At 35.8% G+C, this 22,228-nt stretch overlaps 1 protein-coding gene across 1 annotated transcript; it reads left to right on the plus strand.

Annotated features, from left to right (window-relative positions):
• Positions 1-4,834: 4,834 nt before the first annotated feature.
• On the plus strand, positions 4,835-8,166 carry LOC111410137 (cysteine proteinase RD21A-like). Its single transcript, XM_023040355.1, has 5 exons — positions 4,835-5,540; positions 6,501-6,736; positions 6,834-6,974; positions 7,311-7,763; positions 7,850-8,166. Exons 1-5 carry the CDS (start codon positions 5,066-5,068, stop codon positions 7,946-7,948), a joined length of 1,404 nt encoding a protein of 467 aa, XP_022896123.1. The 5' UTR covers positions 4,835-5,065; the 3' UTR covers positions 7,949-8,166.
• Positions 8,167-22,228: the final 14,062 nt, after the last annotated feature.

Consider the following 22,228-nt stretch of genomic DNA (forward strand, 5'->3'; position numbering starts at 1 on the left):
AATTCGGAGCATAACTTTTTCAGCAGAAAATTGATTTGTGAAAATATTTCAACTATATCTTATTCGTTTGGCTTTAAATTGCATTCAATTGATCATATGTTATCTTCACTCATTATTTATAGTCCGAATCAAGTATTAAATATTTACACTTTGGTCCTCAAACGTTAGATTTCTTTCGTTTTGCCCATTTTTCATTCATTTCTTTCAATTCCACCAATTTGCCTCGAGTTTTACTTAGGGTGTGTTTGATGCACCCAAAATTTCCATGGAAATTGGAAAACCAATTCCAATTCCATGTTTTTGCTTATTTGATGGCTCTATTTTCTCATGGCATTCATTTTCTAGCTTTTCATGTCGAATGGTGAGAATTGGAATTCTCGGTTATTGTAGCATTTTTTTTTTATTTTTTTATTTTTTTGGCAATGGAAACAAATTCTAAAAATTATTTAAATTTTTTCCCTTTAACTAGCAATTTTCATGTAAACAAAGCACACGAACACCAAACAACAATTTTATTTCAACATTTTTTACGTGAAAAATTATATCAATAAAACATAATAATTTACAATTTTCAGAAAAATAATTTCTAGGCAACTTAATTCCCTAGAATTCGTTTTCCTTTCACTCAAGTTCCATCTTTACAATCAAACGGACCCTTAATAAACAAAGTTTAAGTTATCAAAATTTATTACAATTAATCTCATTTAACGGCTCAAATAAGTGTATATTATCAATATATTATAGTGGGATATATATAAATTGGTATATTAAAAAGTAAATATCTTTATTATTATCTAATTTGTGAAATTAAAAGTAATCCTCCTTATTTTTGAATAGTATGCTTTATATGTAGGGTTTCGGTTAATTTTCCCTTTAAAAGTTAACATAAAATGTATCTTCTGTTTGACTTCTTTAAAGCTAAATATTTTTATTTTTCATACAATTTCAATTATACATTCATATAATAAAATATTCTATACATAAACTCAAAACTTTTTTTTTACTTTTTAATCACACATTCTACAAAAATCATTATCGCTCAAAAAATTCTTTCAATCTTCAAGATTATTGCAATAAAATTCTTCAAATAAAAAATTAACTATAAATTTTATTTCAAAGATTTTAATTTTATGATTGTATAAACTTTCATATTTTGTTGTTCAATTTCATCTCATATTTAAAGGCATTGAAAGTCATTTTTCCAAGTAACATACTCATCTTACTTTGAAGATATTTGTTATGCACTGTATGAAAATTCAACTTTGGACTTTGTTTAGCTATGATTGACTCAAATTGGGCGTTTGAGAATTTTTAATGTTTTTATTTGTGTTTGTATATATGAAAAGTCAATTTTGGATGAATAATGATCCGAATACAGGGCAAGATTCATACAGGGGCCTTACAGGCCCCTCATTGTAGAAGGCAGGTTGATGGGTCCAACCTAAATTTAGAAAAAAAAAAAAAAATTCTCACGGGCCCCACCCCCTTGTGTCTACTCTGGCTGCCCTGTATGTGAAGCATCCTTCATTTTGGATTAATGGTTCTGAATTAGTATACATGATAATTCAACTTTGGATTAATGTTTCTGAATTAGTATACGTGATAATTCAAATTTGAATTAATGGTTTGATTTAGCATACATGAAATGGATCAAGTAGAAATATGCATACAAGGTATTTGTGGAAATGTAAATATGATTATGAATTAAAATGCTGCATTTGTATTAGAAAATGTGTGCTCTATCACTTTTTAATAAGAATGTCATACGCTATCTAATTTGAATTTTTATATCACTTTTTTTAATTGGATATGAATTAAGGTTGTCCATTTGAAAAGTGACAGAACATGTCACTTTTAATTAAAAGGTCAAGCGGTGTTTAATATCGACGTTCATTACGCATAGATATCACAATGGTATCAAGATATAATAGAAGTAAATGTAATTATGAAGGCACACAACTTTTAGAAGTTGGTAGTTTTGAAACAAAACAAATAAAATAAAAAGGGTAATTGAAACAAAACGTCCTTACCTTTCAAGCTCATTGTGGCAAACGTCCTCATCTTTCATTTTTTTTGGCATTTTTGCCCTCATTTCAACATTTCTTTGCGCTGGATATCCTTTTCACCTATTTTTCATTTAAAATGATATTTATACAAAACAAAAAAGAAAAGAAAAGAAAAGAAATTTGCATCTATAGGCCCAAATTTTTAAAAACTTCAAATGAGTCCAAATTTCAAAAAATCTGTCACATTCTTCCACAAAAATGTCAAAATCTTAGTGCTTTGAAATATTTTATTGCTAAAACTGATGGACCCGCCACCTCCCAATTGCCAAAACACCACCTTGTCGCCGACTATGCCACCGGATAAGATCTCTGAGATTGACTAGCCAACTGGGTTCGTTTGACTATTCTTTTCTATTGAAAAGGACTCGACTGACTGACAAGGGAAAAGAGGAGTGAAACCATTCGACCCCTTCATTGGTAGTAGAACAACCACAACACTCTCCAACAAACAATCAATAGAAACCACCACTTTGACCAAGAAATCAATGCAAAACAACTACAGTTTTTGCCCCCAACACCAACTGAAACCATCACTTCTAACAACTCCCATGCCCGTCAACCACCACCATTCACCTCGCCTCATCTAGGCGAACATTTTGATGGATCAACATCATCAAAAATAGCCCCAATAAACGTATGCAATTTCTGTGAAAAAATGACTAGTTCCGACACATTACGAGGCAGTCGCACCTATATCAATTGACGAGTCCTATATTGTTTTTCCATCCAATGTTCAACACCATCATACGATCCTGGTTATGCTATCAATTGAATTATTTGATCCCCCAGTTGATCCAATTTTGGAGTTAAAATCAGCCCCAAAATGGACAGACCTTCCAGCTACCAATTCTCTACTTTCTGCTGGGGCCCACGCCATAGCAAACCGTCCATTGGATTTAGACTCGTGAAAAACCCCCCATTGCTATTAATGTCATTCTTATGAAAATTGAAAATAGATTTTATTTATTCTACATGTTTGTTTATAGAAGAATTGGGCAATTTATAAGAAATTGTTATGTGAAAGAAGGTGACAATTTTTATTTTTTTTGAAATTTGGACTCATTTACAGTTTTTAAAAATTTGGGCCTATAGGTGCAATTTTCTTTTCTTTTCTTTCTTTGTTTTGTATGAATATGAGGGTATTTTGGTCATTTTAAGTTAAAAATAGGTGAAAAGGATGTCCAGCGCAAAAAAAGATTGAAATGAAGGCAAAAATATAAAAGGTGGGAACATTTTCCACAATGAACTTGGAAGGTAAGGACGTTTTGTGCCAATTACCCAAATAAAAATGATATGATGCAATTATAGATTTGTTAAACTTATAATTCGATGACTACAACACTTCAAATACTACTACCTATAGAAATTTTTGATGTTAATGTATATAAAAACATGTCGGGAGTTGAAGAAATCATGAATAAATAGAAAGTAAAATCATTTCAATTATAGTTATGAAAAAGAAGAAAGAAAGTTGACATATTTATGAAGCTCAAGTGTTTTGAGTTTTTTTTTTTTAATAGTTATTTTGCTTTTATAATTAGAATATATACTAGAGACTTATGTTATTTATACTAATGGAAAAAACAACTTCATTAAGACACTTCTGAAATAGAAAGTGATGTATAATATCACTTACATATAATTTGATTTGTAAGACATACGAAAGTTCAAATGTTTTCAAAGAATAATGTTATGTAGTCCTATCGGGATTGCAACCTCAATGTAGGTGACACCAAATGATAGATTAAATGAAATGTGAAATTAAATGAGTTATTTAATTCTACCTATTAATTAATGCCACATTTGCGTCACCTAAACTGGGGTTACAATCCCAATAAGGCTAAATAGTATTACTCATTCCAAAATGGTCTTGCTAGCCTCCTTGTTTTTGCACCTCAGTAATTACATGCAAAACAAGGGTCATTTTTCATATGAATTTGAAACATCTTCATTCTCTGGTATATACTGTTAGATGATACTTATTTCAGAAAAGATTTGTCAATTGAAACAAAAGTAACATATGATGTCACTCTTGAAGCAAGTTAGAACGAAAGTAGCAAATACTTTAAAATCGAATTTTAAGTAAAATTTATTTTTAACCAAAGATTAATGATAATTGAGGGTATAAATCTAATTTCTTGATTTTAGTTCGTACTGGATCTAATTTCCTCAATTTGTTAAGTCAACATTTGATAGCCCTTGTTAATAAGTCCAGTATTATTTAACAAATATCATATAAGAACTTGACTTGATGAGCCTGCAATGTATACCAAAAGTTTTGGACTGGACATGAAAGGCACAAATCTTTTAATAAAAGTTAAAAAAAAATAAAATAAAAATGGACTCCCTAGAATAGTTTCGACTTAAAAAATATGATATAGAGCGTTACAAGTTTACATTGTTATAGTCTAATAAAAAATAATTATTACATATAAATAGATAAATTTGTTTATTCAAAAATTTATTCATCGAGTTAGGTTATCACGTAAAATATCTCACACGAATATCTGAAATCAAATAATAAATTAATGAAAGATTTTTTAATTTATACCATTAGTAAATATCGAATAAGAATAAAGTTATTTGTACAACTGTTGTTGACAATTGTGGTTAACAACATTGATGTTGTAAAAATCTGTACCATTGATTTAAAAAATAATTTTTAAAATGGATGAATGTGATGTTATTAAAATGCGTGTTGTCAACAAAGATGGTAAAAATAAATATCGAATAATCCTATTATTATCATCTCAAGCGAATCTACCCCCAAACACTGCCTGATTGTTGGTCGACCCGATAGATGTCCCCCATGTCCCATTCCCAAACAAATTTCAGTTCTTTTTCTGCATTGTGTCTACCCAAAAACCTAGTCTCCCAATCCGATATCACGTTATATCACGTTATCCAATCAATTTGACCTATCCAAACCCAACCTCTATAAATCCCAAATTTGTTTAAGCCAAGCAGTAATCTGCAAAAACCTTTTCAAGCTCTCAATAATGGCGTTTTTCAAACCTTCGATTTGTTTTCTTTTCCTTTTCTTTTTTGTATCTAGTGCTCTTGATATGTCAATCATAACGTACGACCAGAACCACAACATGGGCCATACTCTACGACGTTCCGACGATGAACTCATGTCTCTGTACGAATCTTGGCTTGTGAAGCACGGAAAGGCGTACAATGGCATTGGAGAGAAGGAGAGGAGGTTCGAGATTTTTAAGGATAATTTGAGGTTTATCGATGAACACAACTCCGTCGATAGAACGTATAAAGTCTGGCTGAACCGTTTCTCTGATCTGACCAACGAGGAGTACCGGTCTATGTTCGTGAGCGGTAAATTGAACAGGAAAACTCGGTTGATGAACAGTGTGAAGAATGATCGTTATACGTTTAAGGCCGGCGACAAGCTGCCCAAGTCCGTTGACTGGAGGGAGAAAGGTGCCGTTGCTCCGGTCAAGGATCAAGGCCAATGTGGTATGTTTCTAATTTATGCTATATAAAACTTGTAAGTTGTAACATCTCCGGTTCCAATTCGTCAGTAGAAACCCTATATATCTACTGTGCACATATATATGTTTCGTGTGAAATTTTTATGCTTTCATGGGACGAGGAGACTTGAAAAGGCGATAATGGGACCCGGAAGATGGATTTTTTGATATGAGTCCCGGGTCGGGTCATTGGTGGTTCTAAAGATTGCTACTTTTTGTTTGTTTGTTTCTGCTAGGATTCTACACTCTTAATTATTAGGAAATCAATAATTTTATCATTTTGTACTCTTCTTCGAATTGGAGGGAAAGTTATATAAGGATATTTGTTCCTTTTTTGTCAATTTAACGAAGCATATCTAGAAAATTAAGGGTTTGTATCATCAACACTTGAGGCCTATTAGCAGATTAAGTTCAACATAGGTTTATCTAAAACCCCAACAATAATTGCATCACAAATATCGAGTTTGTTGACGGTGCTTGGACTCCTTGATGTGGGATACTTCCAACCCTCGATTCTTTATTTCGTTGAAAATACAACCAAATACTAGAGTTCAAAATTTGTTGTGGTGTACTTGACAAGTGATTTATTGGTAGTTCAGGTTATATGTGATCGAGTTCTAATTGAATTGGATTGATAGAGTTCGGTTTGAATTGAATTTGTTGAGGTGTAAAAACTGGTCTTTATGTTTTACACAGAGATTTTGGTCGATAGAGCTCATCCTCCGATTGTATTCTATTGTTGCCTAAACTCCTTAGACAAGACATTCTCGTAATTGTGGAGCAAGCATTATTTTTTATCACTACCAATATCTATTTTCTTTGTTAAACTTCTTGATTTACTTGAATATATCCAAGTCTCTAGTATCGTAGTTGATATTGGAATCTATGAACACTGTCTATATAATTTGGCCTTGGTAGCTAATGATTTGGTTATTTTCTAATGAAGGGAGTTGCTGGGCGTTCTCGACTGTCGGTGCTGTTGAAGGGATAAACAAGATTGTAACTGGCGAGCTAATATCTTTGTCAGAGCAAGAGCTCGTTGATTGTGATACGTCGTACAATCAGGGATGTAATGGTGGTCTAATGGACTATGGGTTCGAGTTTATAAAAAAGAATGGTGGGATCGATACAGAGGAAGATTACCCTTACATAGCACGCGATGGTACTTGTGATCAAAATCGGGTATAGAATATGAATTTTAGGTTTTTTAATGTTTTTCTTTCAAATTCTGTTCTTCCCATTGCGAGTCATTAGTTTTTGCTGTTGAGATCTTTTTCAGAAAAATGCTCGAGTTGTTTCCATTGATGGTTATGAAGATGTTCCAACAAATGATGAACAGTCATTAAAGAAAGCCGTGGCTAATCAACCTGTTAGTGTTGCCATTGAAGCTGGGGGCAGGGCTTTCCAACTCTACCAATCGGTATGACATTAAGAATGCATTTCCAGCATTTTATGGAAGTGCCATAACCTTGTAATGGCTGAATGTTTACCTATATGTAACTTTTAGAGTTGAACAACTCCATCGTTTATGAAGTGTAGCCTGTTAAGCTACTTCTTCCTCACTGACCCACCCCTCCCTCCGCCTTTCCTCATGCATAGTCGAGTGGCAAAATGCTGCCTCCAAAGACTTTTTTCCTTGTATTTTTGCATCAAACACATTTCTCCGACTAGTTATCATGCGAATAATATCAGCATTTGCTGAGCAAGCTAAGCTATATCACTTACTGACAATGTTGTGTATTCTTGTACTGTTAAGGGTGTCTTTACTGGACATTGTGGAACACAACTAGACCATGGTGTTGTTGCTGTTGGATACGGTACAAAAAATGGCCTAGATTATTGGATCGTGAAAAATTCATGGGGTCCAAATTGGGGGGAGAGTGGGTACATCAGGCTCCATCGCAATGTGGCTAATACAAAAACAGGGAAGTGCGGGATAGCAATAGAGGCCTCGTACCCTCTCAAGAATGGTCAGAATCCTCCTAAGCCTGGACCTTCCCCTCCAACCCCAGTTAAACCTCCGACTGTGTGTGATGATTACTACACCTGCCCGGAAGGAAGCACATGCTGCTGCTTGTACCAGTATGGCAACTTCTGCTTTGGCTGGGGATGCTGCCCGTTGGAGTCTGCTACTTGCTGTGACGACCAGTCGAGCTGCTGCCCACATGACTATCCCATCTGTGATCTTAAAGCCGGAACTTGCCTAATGGTAATTCTATCAACATCTTACTGCAATATCTTCCTTTCTTTTTCATGAAAAGCTATTGATACTGATATTGTAATATGGTGTGGCAGAGCAAGGACAATCCGGTGGGAGTAAAAGCATTGAAACGAGGCCATGCTAAGCCGAACTGGGCTGGTGTACTTGGTGATAGGAAGAATCCGAGTTCTTGAGAAACCCTGGACAAATTAACAAGATTTCAAGCTACGTCTTTGTAAATAGTTTTTCTTTTTCATTTCCATCTGAAACTTGAAAAGACGTTATTCTAATCTGTCATGTGATCTTGAATCTCTAATGGTTGCTCTTAAATGTTTCAATTAAGCTAAATGTTTTTCTTATCAACCTTTCTTGTTTGGTTTGGATCATGCAAACATATTATGATTACTTAAAACAGTCGCTGATAAATTAGTCATCTAGCAATTACTGTAAATTTTTTTTTTTTTTTTTTGATAACCCAGGTGTCCCAACTTAGCCGGACTAAATCCTGAACCTCTAGCCCCCAGCCCCTCAGTGACTAGTGGAGGTAAATCGCAGGTTGTGCCCTTGTTGGTTCTCAGGTTCCCACATGACTTTTACTCCTTCCCCAAAGGGACCCTCTTCCATTGTTATTACATCACCAAGCTGCTCCAACCCTTCCTCTGGTTATTACATCACTTGGCTGCTCCAACCAGGAATCGAACTCCCCACACTTGGTTCCAGAGCCCCCCAATGTGATTGTTTAGCCAACTTGGATGTGCCCTGGGGGGCCAATTACTGTAAATTTTTGTTGCATGGTTCGTTGTCATAGACATAATGGTTCTCTTTATTTATTTATTTTTTTTTTCGAGAGGATGGAGGAAAATATCACTTCGACTTATGTTTGGTACAGATGTAAAGTAAAAAATAATTTATTCTATTTGAGAATGCATAGTAGAACATTGGAGAAAAGGTATATGTCCTATAGAATGCATCATTCCAAGTGCGAAATTAGGTAAGTGCGAAATTTGTGGAGGGGTGATTTTGGAGATCCTGGGTGATTTTTCCTTTCTGCTAGGGCAGCCACCATGGCCAACCCTAGGGCGCCACCACCTACACAATTGGGTGGCGGAGGAGTGATAGCTCCGGTGGATAGAGGAAGAACCTTTGCTAATATAGTGGGGGAGAAGCCAACTTCTCTGCCAGACATTGAAATTCCATGGAAAGAGCCAAAGACGAGTCCTAATGGCCAAGTATGGTATCAATTCACACATGAAGAAATCCAAAAAACGTCCGAGCCTCTGAAGTATGCGATAATTCTCAAATTCTTGAGGAAACGCCCATCTGTTGACGACATTCAGGGATACATCAAATCACGATGGGGACTCTCAGAGATGCCAGTAACTGGGGCCATGAGAAATCCGCAACATGTTCTGATATGCATTACCAATGAAGCAGATTTTGTAACGGCCTGTTCAAGGGAGATATGTGACATCAATGGCGTGCCGTACAGATTGTTCAAATGGACATCAGACTTTAGAGAAGACAAAGAACCTCCTTTTGCTCCGGTATGAATCTTCCTTCCTGGACTACCCCTAATTTCTTCAATCAATCAACTTTGCAAATTTTGGTTGGGGGAATCGGATGTTTTCTGAAGTGTGACAATGCCACGATATGTGGTTCACGCCCCACGGGGGCAAGAGTATGTGTGGAGATGGATCTGACGAAACCAAGATTGGATTCTTTCTGGATTGGCCCTCCAAGGCATGGTTCGAGCCACCATCAAGAAATTGTTTATGAAACTTTACGAGCATTCTGTCAACGCTGCCATATCCAGGGCCATTCTGATAGAACCTGCAGGAAACTTAAATCAATCCAGAGAAAAAAAATTGTGGACGACAGAACCAAAATAGAAGATAATCTGATAAAGCAAAACCGTATGCGCCAAGTTTATAGACCTCTCATACGCACAATGGAAGCGGGGGAAACATCAAAGAACAAATTATCTTTGGATCCAACGTCTACAGAAAATCAGGTTATAGGGGAAATGACTGAAGTATTAACAGGAATGAATGAGAATAAAGACGAGCCAGAGAAACAAACGCCTCCTTCCATTGTGGAGACTGAAGTGGAGACTGTTTTGCTTGAAGAAGATGGCAAACTCACTGAACATATTCTTGTTCAACATCAGGATGGGTGCTTATCACTGGAGAGAAACACAGAGAATGATCTTCTTCCCCAGGAATTTGGTGACCATCGAGACTTAATACAACAGGAAATTTTTATTCAACACGTGCAGGAGGCGATTGAAGTAGAAGTGAATATTTCAAAGGAACCAATACAGAAAACGAACACTTTGTTGTAGCCCCCAAGTCAAGTGGATTTGAATGATAATCAAATTGCAGATAACAGAAAAAAATTTCTGAACTATTGCAACAGAAAAAAATTTCTGTCACATGTCCAAATGGCGAGGACTTGGAGGGTGAAGATGGAAAAATGAGACAGGAAGGAACCACCATACCTCAACGTCAGAAGAAGAGAAAATTTGTAATGCTGTCAGAGGTAATAACACGCTCTAAAACTTTTTCTAAATGATAGACAAAATATTGATATGGAATGTTCGAGGTCTGGGAACATCAAGAACCCAACTCAATGATATGATGGTTAAATTTAATCTAAGTGTTGTAGCAATTTTGGAACATGTACAATCTGTTTTGAAGATTAGAAGATGGGCGTGCAGATTACGTCTTCACAACTGTTTTTCTAATCATTTAGTCAATGGGAAAATCTGGCTTTTTTGGTATGATGACTTATTATTTGAGGAAGTAATGGTTTCAAGTCAACATATCACTGGTATATTTACTAAGGATGGAGTCTCTTGTCTAGTCACTGTGGTTTACGCGAGCTACTTTCAAATTGGTCGTGTAGATTTATGGAGGGAGTTGGTTTCTATACGACGACAAGACATACCTTGGATAGTCGGTGGTGATTTCAATATATTTCGTAGCGATGTTGAAAAGGTTGGTGGGACACCAAAACCAAATCTCCCAAAGCAGGAATTTAATGATTGCATATCAAACTGTGGCCTACAAGAACTCCAAACAGAAGGCACTATTTTTACATGGTGCAACTTACAAGAAGGAAAAAGTTGTATTTGGGAAAAGTTGAACAGAATTTTAGTTAATAATTCTTTTCTAACCCATTTTGGAATGGCTTGTGCTAAGGTTTTCTCTAGATCCAACTCTGATCATTGCCCATTGTTAGTTCAACTTTTGGCGCAGCAAGAACATTATGGTCCACCACCTTTTTATTTTCAACGGATGTGGGTAGATCATGCCGAATTTCTACCCCTTGTCAAAGAAAATTGGGAGAAGCCAACTAGAAGCTCAGGTTTATTCAAACTTGGAGAAAAATTGAAGAGGCTAAAACCAATTTTGAGAAAGTGGAACAAAATCGGCTTTGGGAATATCAAATGTCGCATTGTGGATCTAGAAGACAAAATTGTTAGACTAGAAGATCAAGTCTTAAATTTCGGAAATGCGCAAGATGAAAAGGAATTAATTGCAACAAGACTTGAATTGAAGGATTGGATTAAGCGGGAAGAAATTTGCTTGGCACAAAAAATCAAAGTGAAATAGCTAAAGGAGGGGGACGCCAACACCAAGTTCTTTCATGCGTCAATTGCAAAACGTTGAAAAAAATATTGGTATTACAGCATGACATTACAGGATGGATCCACACTTGACAGCCCGGAAGCAGTTTACGATGGAGCAGTTAAATTCTTCCATAAGCTACTTACGACTGAAAATGTCGTACCGAGGGTTGAACTTTTGAACTCATTGCTTACACCGAGCATATCATTGGAAGATAATACCATATTGTTTGAGGCTCCATCTCGCGAGGAAGTTAAAATTTCGATGGAAAGCATTCCACATGATAGTAGCCCGAGACCTGATGGTTTCTCATCGAGTTTTTATATGAGCTGTTGGGATATCATTGAAGAAGATGTTTGGGAGGCTGCAACTGATTTCTTTAGTGGGTCTATGCTACCCAATTTTTACACATCAACTTACATTGTACTTATCCCAAAAGTCAAAGGTCCTGGCAGCTTTGGAGACTTCAAGCCCATTAGCCTATGTTCAGTGATTTACAAATGCTTTGCTAAGGTAATTGCGAACAAAATTGAAACCTCTACTTCCAAAATTTATCTCGAAGGAACAAGGGGCTTTCATCGGGGGCCGGAGTATTTTTAACAATATTGCCTTGGTACAAGAATTAATTCGGAGTTTTAATAGGAAGATACGAGGAGGAAATGTAATGCTTAAAGTAGATATTATGAAAGCGTACGATAGGGTTGAATGGAATTTCTTGATGGCAGTCTTAAACACTTTCGGCTTCTCTACACAATTTCGCCAATTAATACAGAACTGTATTGACGCACCTTCATTCTCGGTGATGATGCATGGCACTTATCGGGGATTTTTCAAATCTTCCCGGGGAATCCGTCAAGGAGATCCTCTCTCTCCATATTTGTTTATTATTGCTGAGGAGACTCTTACACGCATGTTAACAAAGGCTTGTTTGGAACAACGCATTGAAATTTACTCTCTCCCTATTGGGGCACCTCATATCTCTCATCTACTATATGCTGATGATCTAATTATTTTTTGTAATGGCAATAAAACGTCTATTAAAGCGGTGGTGGAAATCCTAGGCATTTATGAAAATATGTTTGGGCAGAAAGTGCATCACCGAAAATCAGCGATATTTTTCTCGAAGCACATGTCCTTGCAGAGGAAAAATGAATCACTCCGTTTGAGTAACTTCACACAAGGGTCTTTCCAATCACATATTTGGGGGCTCCAATAGCCCCGGGTCGTTTATGTATCAGACATTTCGAGCCGCTGATTATGAAGGTGAGAAAGAAAATATCTGGCTGGAAATCTTTACTCTTATCAGTTGGAGGAAGATTAACTCTTGTAAAGCATGTTCCTTTAAGTATGCCTATACATATCTTATCGGTTATTTGCGTACCTCAAGGGTTATTCATCAAATTCATTTTTTAATCTCAAATTTTATTTGGGGAGAGGCAGATGGTAAAGCAAAGCGACATTGGGTAAGCTTTGGAAAAATTACCAAACCATTATCAGAAGGAGGATTAGGCATTCGAGACTTAGCAGAAGTACAAGTGGCTCTAAAAACAAGATTTGCTTGGAAAATTTGTTTCTCTGTTTCTCTACTACAAGAGTTCCTAAAAGCAAAATATTTTCTGTACAATTCATACAACGAGATCCAGATATCAGCCTTAAACTCACCTTTTTGGAAGAGCATAGCAAGTTTGATACCTGCGGTAATTGAAAATTCGGTGTGGCACATAAAAATCGGAGATGTTAATTTCTGGCAAGAAATTTGGTCTGGTCTAAGACCATTAGCAAACCTGGTGGAGGTAGTGGAATCTGATTTGAGGCTAAATGCAGTGGTGACCTCAAGAGGGTGGAATGAAGATGTCTTATCAGAATTAATCGGGAATGATTTAGCTAAAGCTGTTATAGACTTTGTTCCAAAGTTACGTGAAGGAGTGGATACAATTGTTTGAAAACCCTCTCTAGATGGCTTGTTCAGCACTAGGAATACTTGGGAACTCATTCGAGACAAACGGGAGAGTGTAGATTGGGATAAATGGGTATGGCATCCACTAATTCCAAAAAGAATCTCTTTCATTACTTGGAAAGCTATACAGAATGCACTCGTTGTGGATGAAAAAATACAAATGGTGGGGATCCCCTTAGCATCAAAATGTGTATGTTGTGTTACACCTCATTGTGAGTCTCTCAACCATTTGTTGGATGGCAGTGACCTGGCAAAATTTCTTTGGAATCAGATATCGACGACGACAGGCATCGCTAACACTCCATCTTTGGGCCGGAGACAAAGAATGAATTTCTGGTTCTCCAAGGCATCAAAAACGTCCCAAGTAGGCATGATTATTGACTTTTCTCCTGTTTTGATTTTCTGGGCGATTTGGACAGCAAGGTGCAGAAAAAAGATGGAAGGTGTGGACATTAATTATGATCAGATTTGGGCTTCAGTGAAGTGGTGGTTGGGTGACCTATGTGCCAATGCAGCTAAGGTATCTAGACTATCTTCATCCGATTGTATTGCACTACGAACTTTGGGAATCCAAATCAGAAAACCACATAATAAAGTCACTAAATTTGTCCGTTGGATACCTCCTCTCCCTACCTGGGTTAAATTAAACATTGATGGATGTTGCATAGGAAATCCTGGTAATTGTGGTGGAGGTGGAGTGATCAGGGCGGATAATGGAGAGTTCATCTATGTTTTTCACACTTTCTATGGTCACGGTACTAACACATGGGCGGAGCTAAAAGTTGTTTTGGAAGGCATCCACGTATGTGTAGAACAAAATTTCCCAAAGATTACAATCGAAAGTGATTCTCAAGTCGTTGTGAACTGGTTCCTCAATAAATGATGTACAAGATGAAAATTGTGGAAAGCATGGAAGGAGATAAATGATCTCATGATTGGAAGAGAAATGGTGTTCAGACATGTTTTCCGGGAAGCAAATCAAGTTGCAGACGCATTATTTAAAATAGGTGGAAATGGAAGCACGGCAACATTTCGTGATATGGTAGATCTTCCTGGGGCCGTTGCCAAGTTATTTATATCAAATAGAAATCATTTTCCATACGTACGACGTTAATAAAAGTTTGTCTTTAAAGTGAATTTGTAATATGGAGTTTGTATTCATGGTATTCCTCCGCCATATATGAGGGCTGATCTATAAAATCTGGAGTTTGTTTTAAAAAAAAAAATGTCCTATAGAATGCATGGTCCAGAATAATTTGGAAAAAATTGAGTCGAACAAACTTTTAAGGGTCGATTTTTAAATATACTTCTTATGGTAGAGTATTTACGTTAGATGTTCCCAGATTTTACATGTGATGCCCATTCTTTTATTTCTTCTAAAAGGGCTTCACGTCACAATGCCTCTTTAACGGAATTTCATTCTTCTGATGTACTTTGACTGACCTTAGGTGGATACCCTTCCAAAATAAAATGGAAACTCGGCCATGGGACTTAGTGATAACTTATTGACAGTGTCTATTTTATTTATTTATTTATTATTATTATTATTATTATTTTTTTTGCACTAGATTCGTATTTATAGCAATCTTGAATTCAACTCTTGATTTCTTTCTTCTAACAAAATGGATGGTTTAGAATTCTTCCTCGTTGGGTTTTGACACCGTCCCTGAATTTGCCTCACATCCCTTTCTTAGGAGATGTGGAATTAAGTTTCTTATTTATAGCACACTCAAACCCAAATCTTGATTTCTTTCTCGACTGAGATTAAAAATACCCATTTATATTTTTCTTGTCGCTATTCTAGAAAAATCTTGTCAATCTATATATTGTATATGAATAAAGAACATATATAAGTCTTAAGTACTTATTTGATAAATTTTTTTAATCAATTTTCAACATGTCATACTTCAATTTTAATCACATATTTTATAAGATTGTCCTCATATGTTGTAAGGTGAAATGATAAGACCAATTAAATGCGTGATATAAGATCTAATTTAGCCCCAATTTGAAAACCATTTTTGGGTAAAACAAAATTTTGAATAGTGATATTAGGAGAATGCGTGGCTAAAAAGTGAAAAAAGTTTTAAACTTACATGCAGAATATTTTATTGTGTAAACGTGTGATTAAAAATAAGTGTGTGAAAAAAAGAGTTCAAATAATGATTATCAATCAGGGGCTTATTGATATTATCATTTTATGTCGTGGATTCGTCCCCCGTTTGTACATGTACTATTAGTCTTATCAAACTTTGCTACAATTTTTTATTGAAAGTGTCGTCAAGCACTCTCTAAATTACATCAATTACTTCTCATTTTTAGTTAGATTCATTACTAGATCGATATTGTCTACTTATCTCCTTTCTAGCGCAAAACCAGATCTTGTCAACTTATGATATCATTTTTTTATATGAAAGATGAGGGAGCATAAAGGATTGAAAGTAATAGAAATAGAAGGCTTGTATACTCGATGAGAATTTTGTTCTCAAAGGGGTGTTTGCTGTCACTCATTCTATAGCACCGATGATATGACAAGCCTTTGAGTGTGCACCAAACAAAAACGAAAACTGATAACGGAACACTTTGAAAATCTGAACCTTCAGACTTTCGAGGCAGATTATGAAAGTGTGCAAGTTTTTTTATTATTTTTTTTTATCTCATGTAAATGCCAAATATTTTCTAATCCTCCATGAACACATAAGTATTGATCTTTGAAAACTCTGCATGAACTATTACTCGAGTGAAAACAGAGTACAACAAGGTAAAAAGCCTTGCTGCCCTCTCAATCGAGCGAGAAACGATTGCAACAAGGCAAGCCTTACAGCATTACATGTTCAAATGATCAGTAACTGTAAGCAAGGTTTTCCCTTGTTTGTCTCTTTGTTGGAATATTGTTCAATATATATTATGAAATGTGATTTGAAGTGAACTAATGTGGATCAACCATGAGAAAATCATTAGAGGCAGGGCTATCACTTGACTTCATAACTTAATTATCGAGGCAATTTTCAAGAACGAGGTGATCACCAAATACAAAGTTCTACTGGTTGAGGTCTTGAAATTTGGTGTCGTTTTGGTTAACTTCACACCCTTTTGGCTTGTTTCTTGCACCCTTTCGTGTGTGATTGTTGATATTTTTTTTATTGATAAATGTGAATTTCTATTGATCAAGATTATATACAAATATACTAGGCTTACATAGGCAAACAACATTCAATTGAAGATTATAAATACTCTGGGTATACCGAGCAAACAAAATGTAAGATTTACAAATGATAATAGCTATAGGCCCGATGCTAAAGACTCAAAATGATTTAAAATATGTGGATACAAAGAAAACATGACTTTGTATACGTATGTTTTAATACGTCTAACAATACAATCAACTTGTGGTCTAAAGTTCTCAAAAATCCTTTTATTCCGCGTCATCCATATGTGATAAACTGTAGTAGCTAAAGCAATTCTCTTGACCTTGCTTTGTCAAGTCGTTCCTTGAGATTCCTTCTTCATCTATTTCTATGAGCTTGATAAAGTAGACATATTACGTGTGATGGCTAGCCAACTGCGAATCTGCTCTCAAACTGAGTTACTGAACGGACAAGAAGAAAATAAGTGTTGTGCAGTCTCTTCTGTCTCTCCACAAAAGATGCAATTGTTGTCCAGTTCCAAGTAGTGAAGCTTATCTTTAGTTAGTAATCTGGACTGAACTTCCAACCAAAGGATGAACGCATGCTTTGGAATGATTGAGGCATTCCAAACAATAGGTGTCCAAATTGCCTTAGTACCCTTCGGCCTGAAAAATTCATAAGCTGCCTGAACACTAAATCTATCGGCCACAACCCATTCGGCCAGCCTGTGCATTCCTGCATGAAAGCACTGTTCAGGTCCCATGACGTTGTCCCTAATTTCCAGCACTTTTTAAGTAAGGGAGAGTTGTCTTTTCTCATCATGCATTCCCGAATGTTCGTGCCACGAAGATGCACCTGATTGACCCATTTAATCCAAAGGGTATCCTTTTTACTATGAATGTTACAAAGTGTTTTTTAGAATAGTGCAAAATTCCAGCTTTTAATATCTCTAAATCCAAGTCCTCCTTCATGTTTTGGTAAACAAATATTGTTCCAAGCCACCAATGGTTTTTTGGATCCACATAGGAAGTTCCGACAAAGACTAATGACTTTGGAGGCAATTGTAGCAGGTATGGGTAATATGGATAACCAAAAGCATTCTACCCCTTGAAGAATGGATCTCACAAGCTCCACTTTCCCTGCATATGACAAAGAAGCTCTCAACCATGCACCAATATAGGATGAAATATTGTTAATGAAGAAATCATAGCAGCTAACCTTTAATTTCTGTACCGCAAGTGGGATGCCCAAGTAGCGAAATGGTATGGTACCCTTTGGGATGTTTGTTAAAGCAAGAATACCCTCCAATTCTTGCCCATGAACTCTCACGGTACACAAGCTAGATTTGTCAACATTCATTTTAAGTCCCGACATATCACCAAATCTAGCTAAGCAATTCATCAAGATACCAACCGATATAACATCCCCTCTAGAAAATAACATCAAGTCATCGGCAAAGTGCCAAGTGAGTGATGCTTAGAGGTGCGCATTTAGGATGGAAGTTGAATTCGCTATTTTCGGTAGCTCATTCTAGAAAAATACTCTCAAGGCACAACACAAAATAGGAATGGGAAGAGAGGGTCACCTTGTCGAAGACCTTTCTTCCTCTTAATGAAACCATGGATGCTCCTATTAAGTGCAATAGAGTATGTAGGTGTTGTAACACATTCCATCACTCAATGAATGAAAGTAGTTGGGTATCCCAACCCCTCAAGCACCCTTCTAAGAAAAAACCCAATTAACCGAGTCATGGGCCTTATTTAAATCAATTTTAAGAAGACATCTTGGAGCTACCTGTTTACGGTTATATTGCTTCAGAAACTCTTGGGCCAAATGAATATTTTCTATTATACTTCTACCCTCCACCAATGCGGCTTGTGCTTGGTCAATGATGGACTTAAGCATAGGCCCCAAACTTGTGGAAAGAATTTTGTGATGACTTTATATAATATATTACAACGAGCTATGGTCTATAATCACCCACCGAAGTAGAGTGGTTCGTCTTGGGTACCAATGCAATAACCATATGATTAGTTTGCTTAAGGAGAGATCCCAATGCAAAAAAATCCTCAATCGCCTCCATGAATTCATCAGCAGCAATATTCCAGGATTTTTTGAAAAAGCATGAAATATATCTACCCGGTCCCGTGACTTTTCATCCCCAATACTAAAGAGAGCATCTTTGATTTCATGCCTCGTGATATCCCGAACAAGTCTCCTAGCATTATCGTCTGATAATATAGGCCCAGTTCTCAAAATTCCAGCATCAAAAGTCTGAATAAAACTGCATTTTTCCAGCAATTCGCTATAAAAGTGAATGAATTTATCCACTACCTCCTTTTGAGAAGAAGATTATATACCATCCCTTTTAATAACAGCTGGAATATAGTTCCCTATAGCATTTCTCTTGATCAACGAGTGGAAAAACTTTGTGCATTTATCACTTTCTTTCAAATGCACACACTTTGTTTGTTGATAATAAAAGCTTCTTTCCGCTTCACCAAGTACCATGGCTTCTTTCCTCAAATGTGCAACATCACTTTGCAATTGAGAATTAGTGGGATCATCATGCAAATCCTTTTGTGCCAATTCCAATATCTTTGAAGCACATTCAGCACTTGAAGATATGTGTGCAAAATGTTTGCTATTGAGCTTCTTTTATACCCCTTTAAGACCTTGTAATTTCTTCCAAAGCGAAAATTGTTTGGTACCACAAACAACTTGGTTCCAGGTATTAGATACCACATCATGGAAATCTTCATGTTTGATCCACATATTGAAGAATCTAAACGGAATGTTTTTGCTCCCAACTTCCCCAAAGAGTGATACAATGCAAGACGAGTGGTCGAAAAGGCAACTTGATGTTAAAAATGTATCTTTAACATCAAATTTATTCACTCACTTTCAACATCAAAGATCAAACTCTATTTCTATATTTGTTCTTAAAAGTTAATTTTTCAAGTTTGTTTGCTTGATTCAAACTTGGATTAAGGTTTCTTTACTTCTGCAAACTATTTGCATTTGAAGGCCTTCAAACACTTATCCCGGTGGCGGCAAATATCTTTTGAGCATGACTCATAGTCATGTTCAAACCTTTCGTTTTGGTGGATTCTTGTTGCTGAACTTATTTGTTCTTCGTCAAATTCATCACAACACTCTCTGCTCATTGTTCCACCTAGAGTAAACAACTAAATTGAAGTAGATTTAATGTCTCTTACACTTGATCACAAACTAGCATCTGAATTTCGACCTAAAATAGTTGGCAATCAGCAGAGGTTTTGGGTTTTCTTGGGACCAAGAACCCTACTAATGGCTTTCTACCAGCTAGTACTATTTCGTTTACTAACTACTATGTTTGTCCTGTCATGAATTTTGTACTGCACATGAAAGACTTCCAATCACACTTACATACTCAAGTTGAGAAACTGTGTTTGGTACTCATGCCACTTACATATAAGAAAATGAAATCTCGAAAAATATCGAGAAAGAATTGACAAGTTGAAATTCCAACTTTTGGCATGGAGTAAAATATGGAGTAAAATTTATACAATCTAAAGACAATTTTAATTAATTTTTTTCCATTCATTTCCTTCCAAGAGTAGTCACAATCTTCCAAATTTATTGAAATTTGAAATTCCATTTTAAAAAATCAACTTTATTAAGAGGGGTAGCACAAATACTTATTTATAATTTTGATATATATTCATTAACATGTCCATGAAAGATGATGTCTCGTTTGTTCAAACCAATCTTGAAATTTGTGTGTTTGCTATGAGTCGTAATTGGATTGGATTGATTTTGTGAGTTTAATGGGCTATATAATATTTAGACTCATGGTTCCATCATAGAAATGTTAATCTTATTGAGAGTGGTAACTCAAAATCCTTATATGTTGATTATAATTTTGATATTTATTCGACGTCGGATTTTTATCTTAACAAAACTTTAGTGATAGTGTGGACGATTTCCTCGCTTTATCCAGATGTGAAAGACTCCAATCGCCGTTAAAAGTCGATTACTCAACCTTTGACTCTTATGAAATTATTAATTCGACTCTAAGTAAAACATAATAATTACCTAGGTCATATTCGGTGCTTAATCAGAGAGTAAGTGGATAACTTGGTTTTAAGTGACATCTAATCACAAAATCATTTAAAGTTTGTTGGATTGAGTTGACCATCATTACTATTAAACCCGTCATCTAGGGCGAGATTTTGCAATGAGGAGGTTTATCGAAATTATGTTTATCAATTATTTACTGGAATAATTGTGTTGGTTAAGATGAATCATATTTAAAAGTACATATTAAAGGAGCTGGTTAAGTCATTGTAAGTTAAAATCAACAATTAATTCTAATAACATATTTCATGTACCTACAATTTTTTAACCGTATGTTTTACGAACTTTTATCAAAATATACTACAAATTTAACTTTAATTTCACCAAACAAAGGCTGAAGATCAATTATGAAAAGACCATATTGCCCTTTTCCAGAGGTTTTTTTTTTTTTTTTTATTTGATAACTTAGGTGTTCAAGTTTCGTCTGACTAATCCTGAGGAGAGGCGGCCTTCCCCCCCGATTCACCACCCAGGTAAACTCGGATGCAATCACAGCTTATACATACTTGGACCAGACATTTGGGATGCGGTTTTCCTCCCTGTAAACCTCCCTTTACGATGTGCGAACAGGATTCTCGGAGGGACGACAAAACGCACCATAATTTTGCCTCAGAACAACTGCCTTCCAATTGTCGTGAGGATTCGAACCTCCGATAATCCGTATAGAACCCTGCTATTTTACCACTACGCCACGTTCGTGGACTCCTTTTCCAGAGTATTTATCCATTGGTTAGTAGCAGCACTCGTAGTTAGTGGTCCAATATAGAAAGAGAAATATGAAAAGGATTGAAGGGAAAGTCCTGAATCTGGCAGATAAGCCTCCAATGAAGCCATAGCTAGCAAGCCTAGCAATTGCATTTCACTTTTGCATCTACTTCAAGGCATGCATGCCACAAAGCCATACTTGATGTTGGCTGGTTAGCGTATAATTGCAGTAATGCTAGTTGCATGTGCTTTTAAAATCATCTAGTGGGGTTGAGCTGTTAAAACGTATTTATTAGTCTTCTAAACTGCATAAAGTATGACTAGACGATAAGACTAAACTTCAAGATTTTTAAGAGCCTAAGTGAAGCCTAAGGTGTAGAAAAAAAATGTAAAATGTGACTTGCAATAAGGTCAAACTTAAATTCTAGATGAAATTTAGGCGAGCTTTTTAAAATACTGATATTTTAAAAGAACATTGCTCGTGTATTTTTAGAACCTATTGTTGTATGTGTGCTATAATGTATTCATATCTTGAAATTTCTAAGATTTCATTTATCGTATTTTTGTATAACTATCTTTGAGGCCGAGTAAATATATCTTTCATTAGAAACTATGGCGATTGTTTCATTTTATTTTTTTGGGAGTAATAGAAAAAGGACATAAGCAACTTACTCTTAAGTTTAGTGATGGACTCCTAAAATAAAGGGATCTGAATTAGATTTGTCCAAATATGCGGTGGTAGTTTTACCAAAAACCAAAGTTGACGAGGTCTTATTATAAGGGTAATTAGTAAAATCCTTATCATTTGTACGTGTTGCGCAAATCGTCTATATTGTTTCAAACTTGACATTTACATCCTTATTTCAAATTTTTATTGTGGTATTGGTCCACCTCAATATGTCAAATATGAGTAATTGATGCTAAACATCCATATAA

The sequence above is a fragment of the Olea europaea genome, chromosome 15 (genome assembly GCF_002742605.1).
Source record: "Olea europaea var. sylvestris chromosome 15, O_europaea_v1, whole genome shotgun sequence".
In the NCBI taxonomy this organism is placed as follows: Eukaryota; Viridiplantae; Streptophyta; class Magnoliopsida; order Lamiales; family Oleaceae; genus Olea; species Olea europaea.

Coding starts and splice junctions, on each gene's coding strand:
- LOC111410137 (XM_023040355.1), top strand. CDS start 5,066: ATGGCGTTTTTCAAACCTTCGATTTGTTTTCTTTTCCTTTTCTTTTTT. Junction 6,737..6,833: donor GTACTTGTGATCAAAATCGG/GTATAGAATATG, acceptor GATCTTTTTCAG/AAAAATGCTCGAGTTGTTTC. Junction 7,764..7,849: donor AAGCCGGAACTTGCCTAATG/GTAATTCTATCA, acceptor ATGGTGTGGCAG/AGCAAGGACAATCCGGTGGG.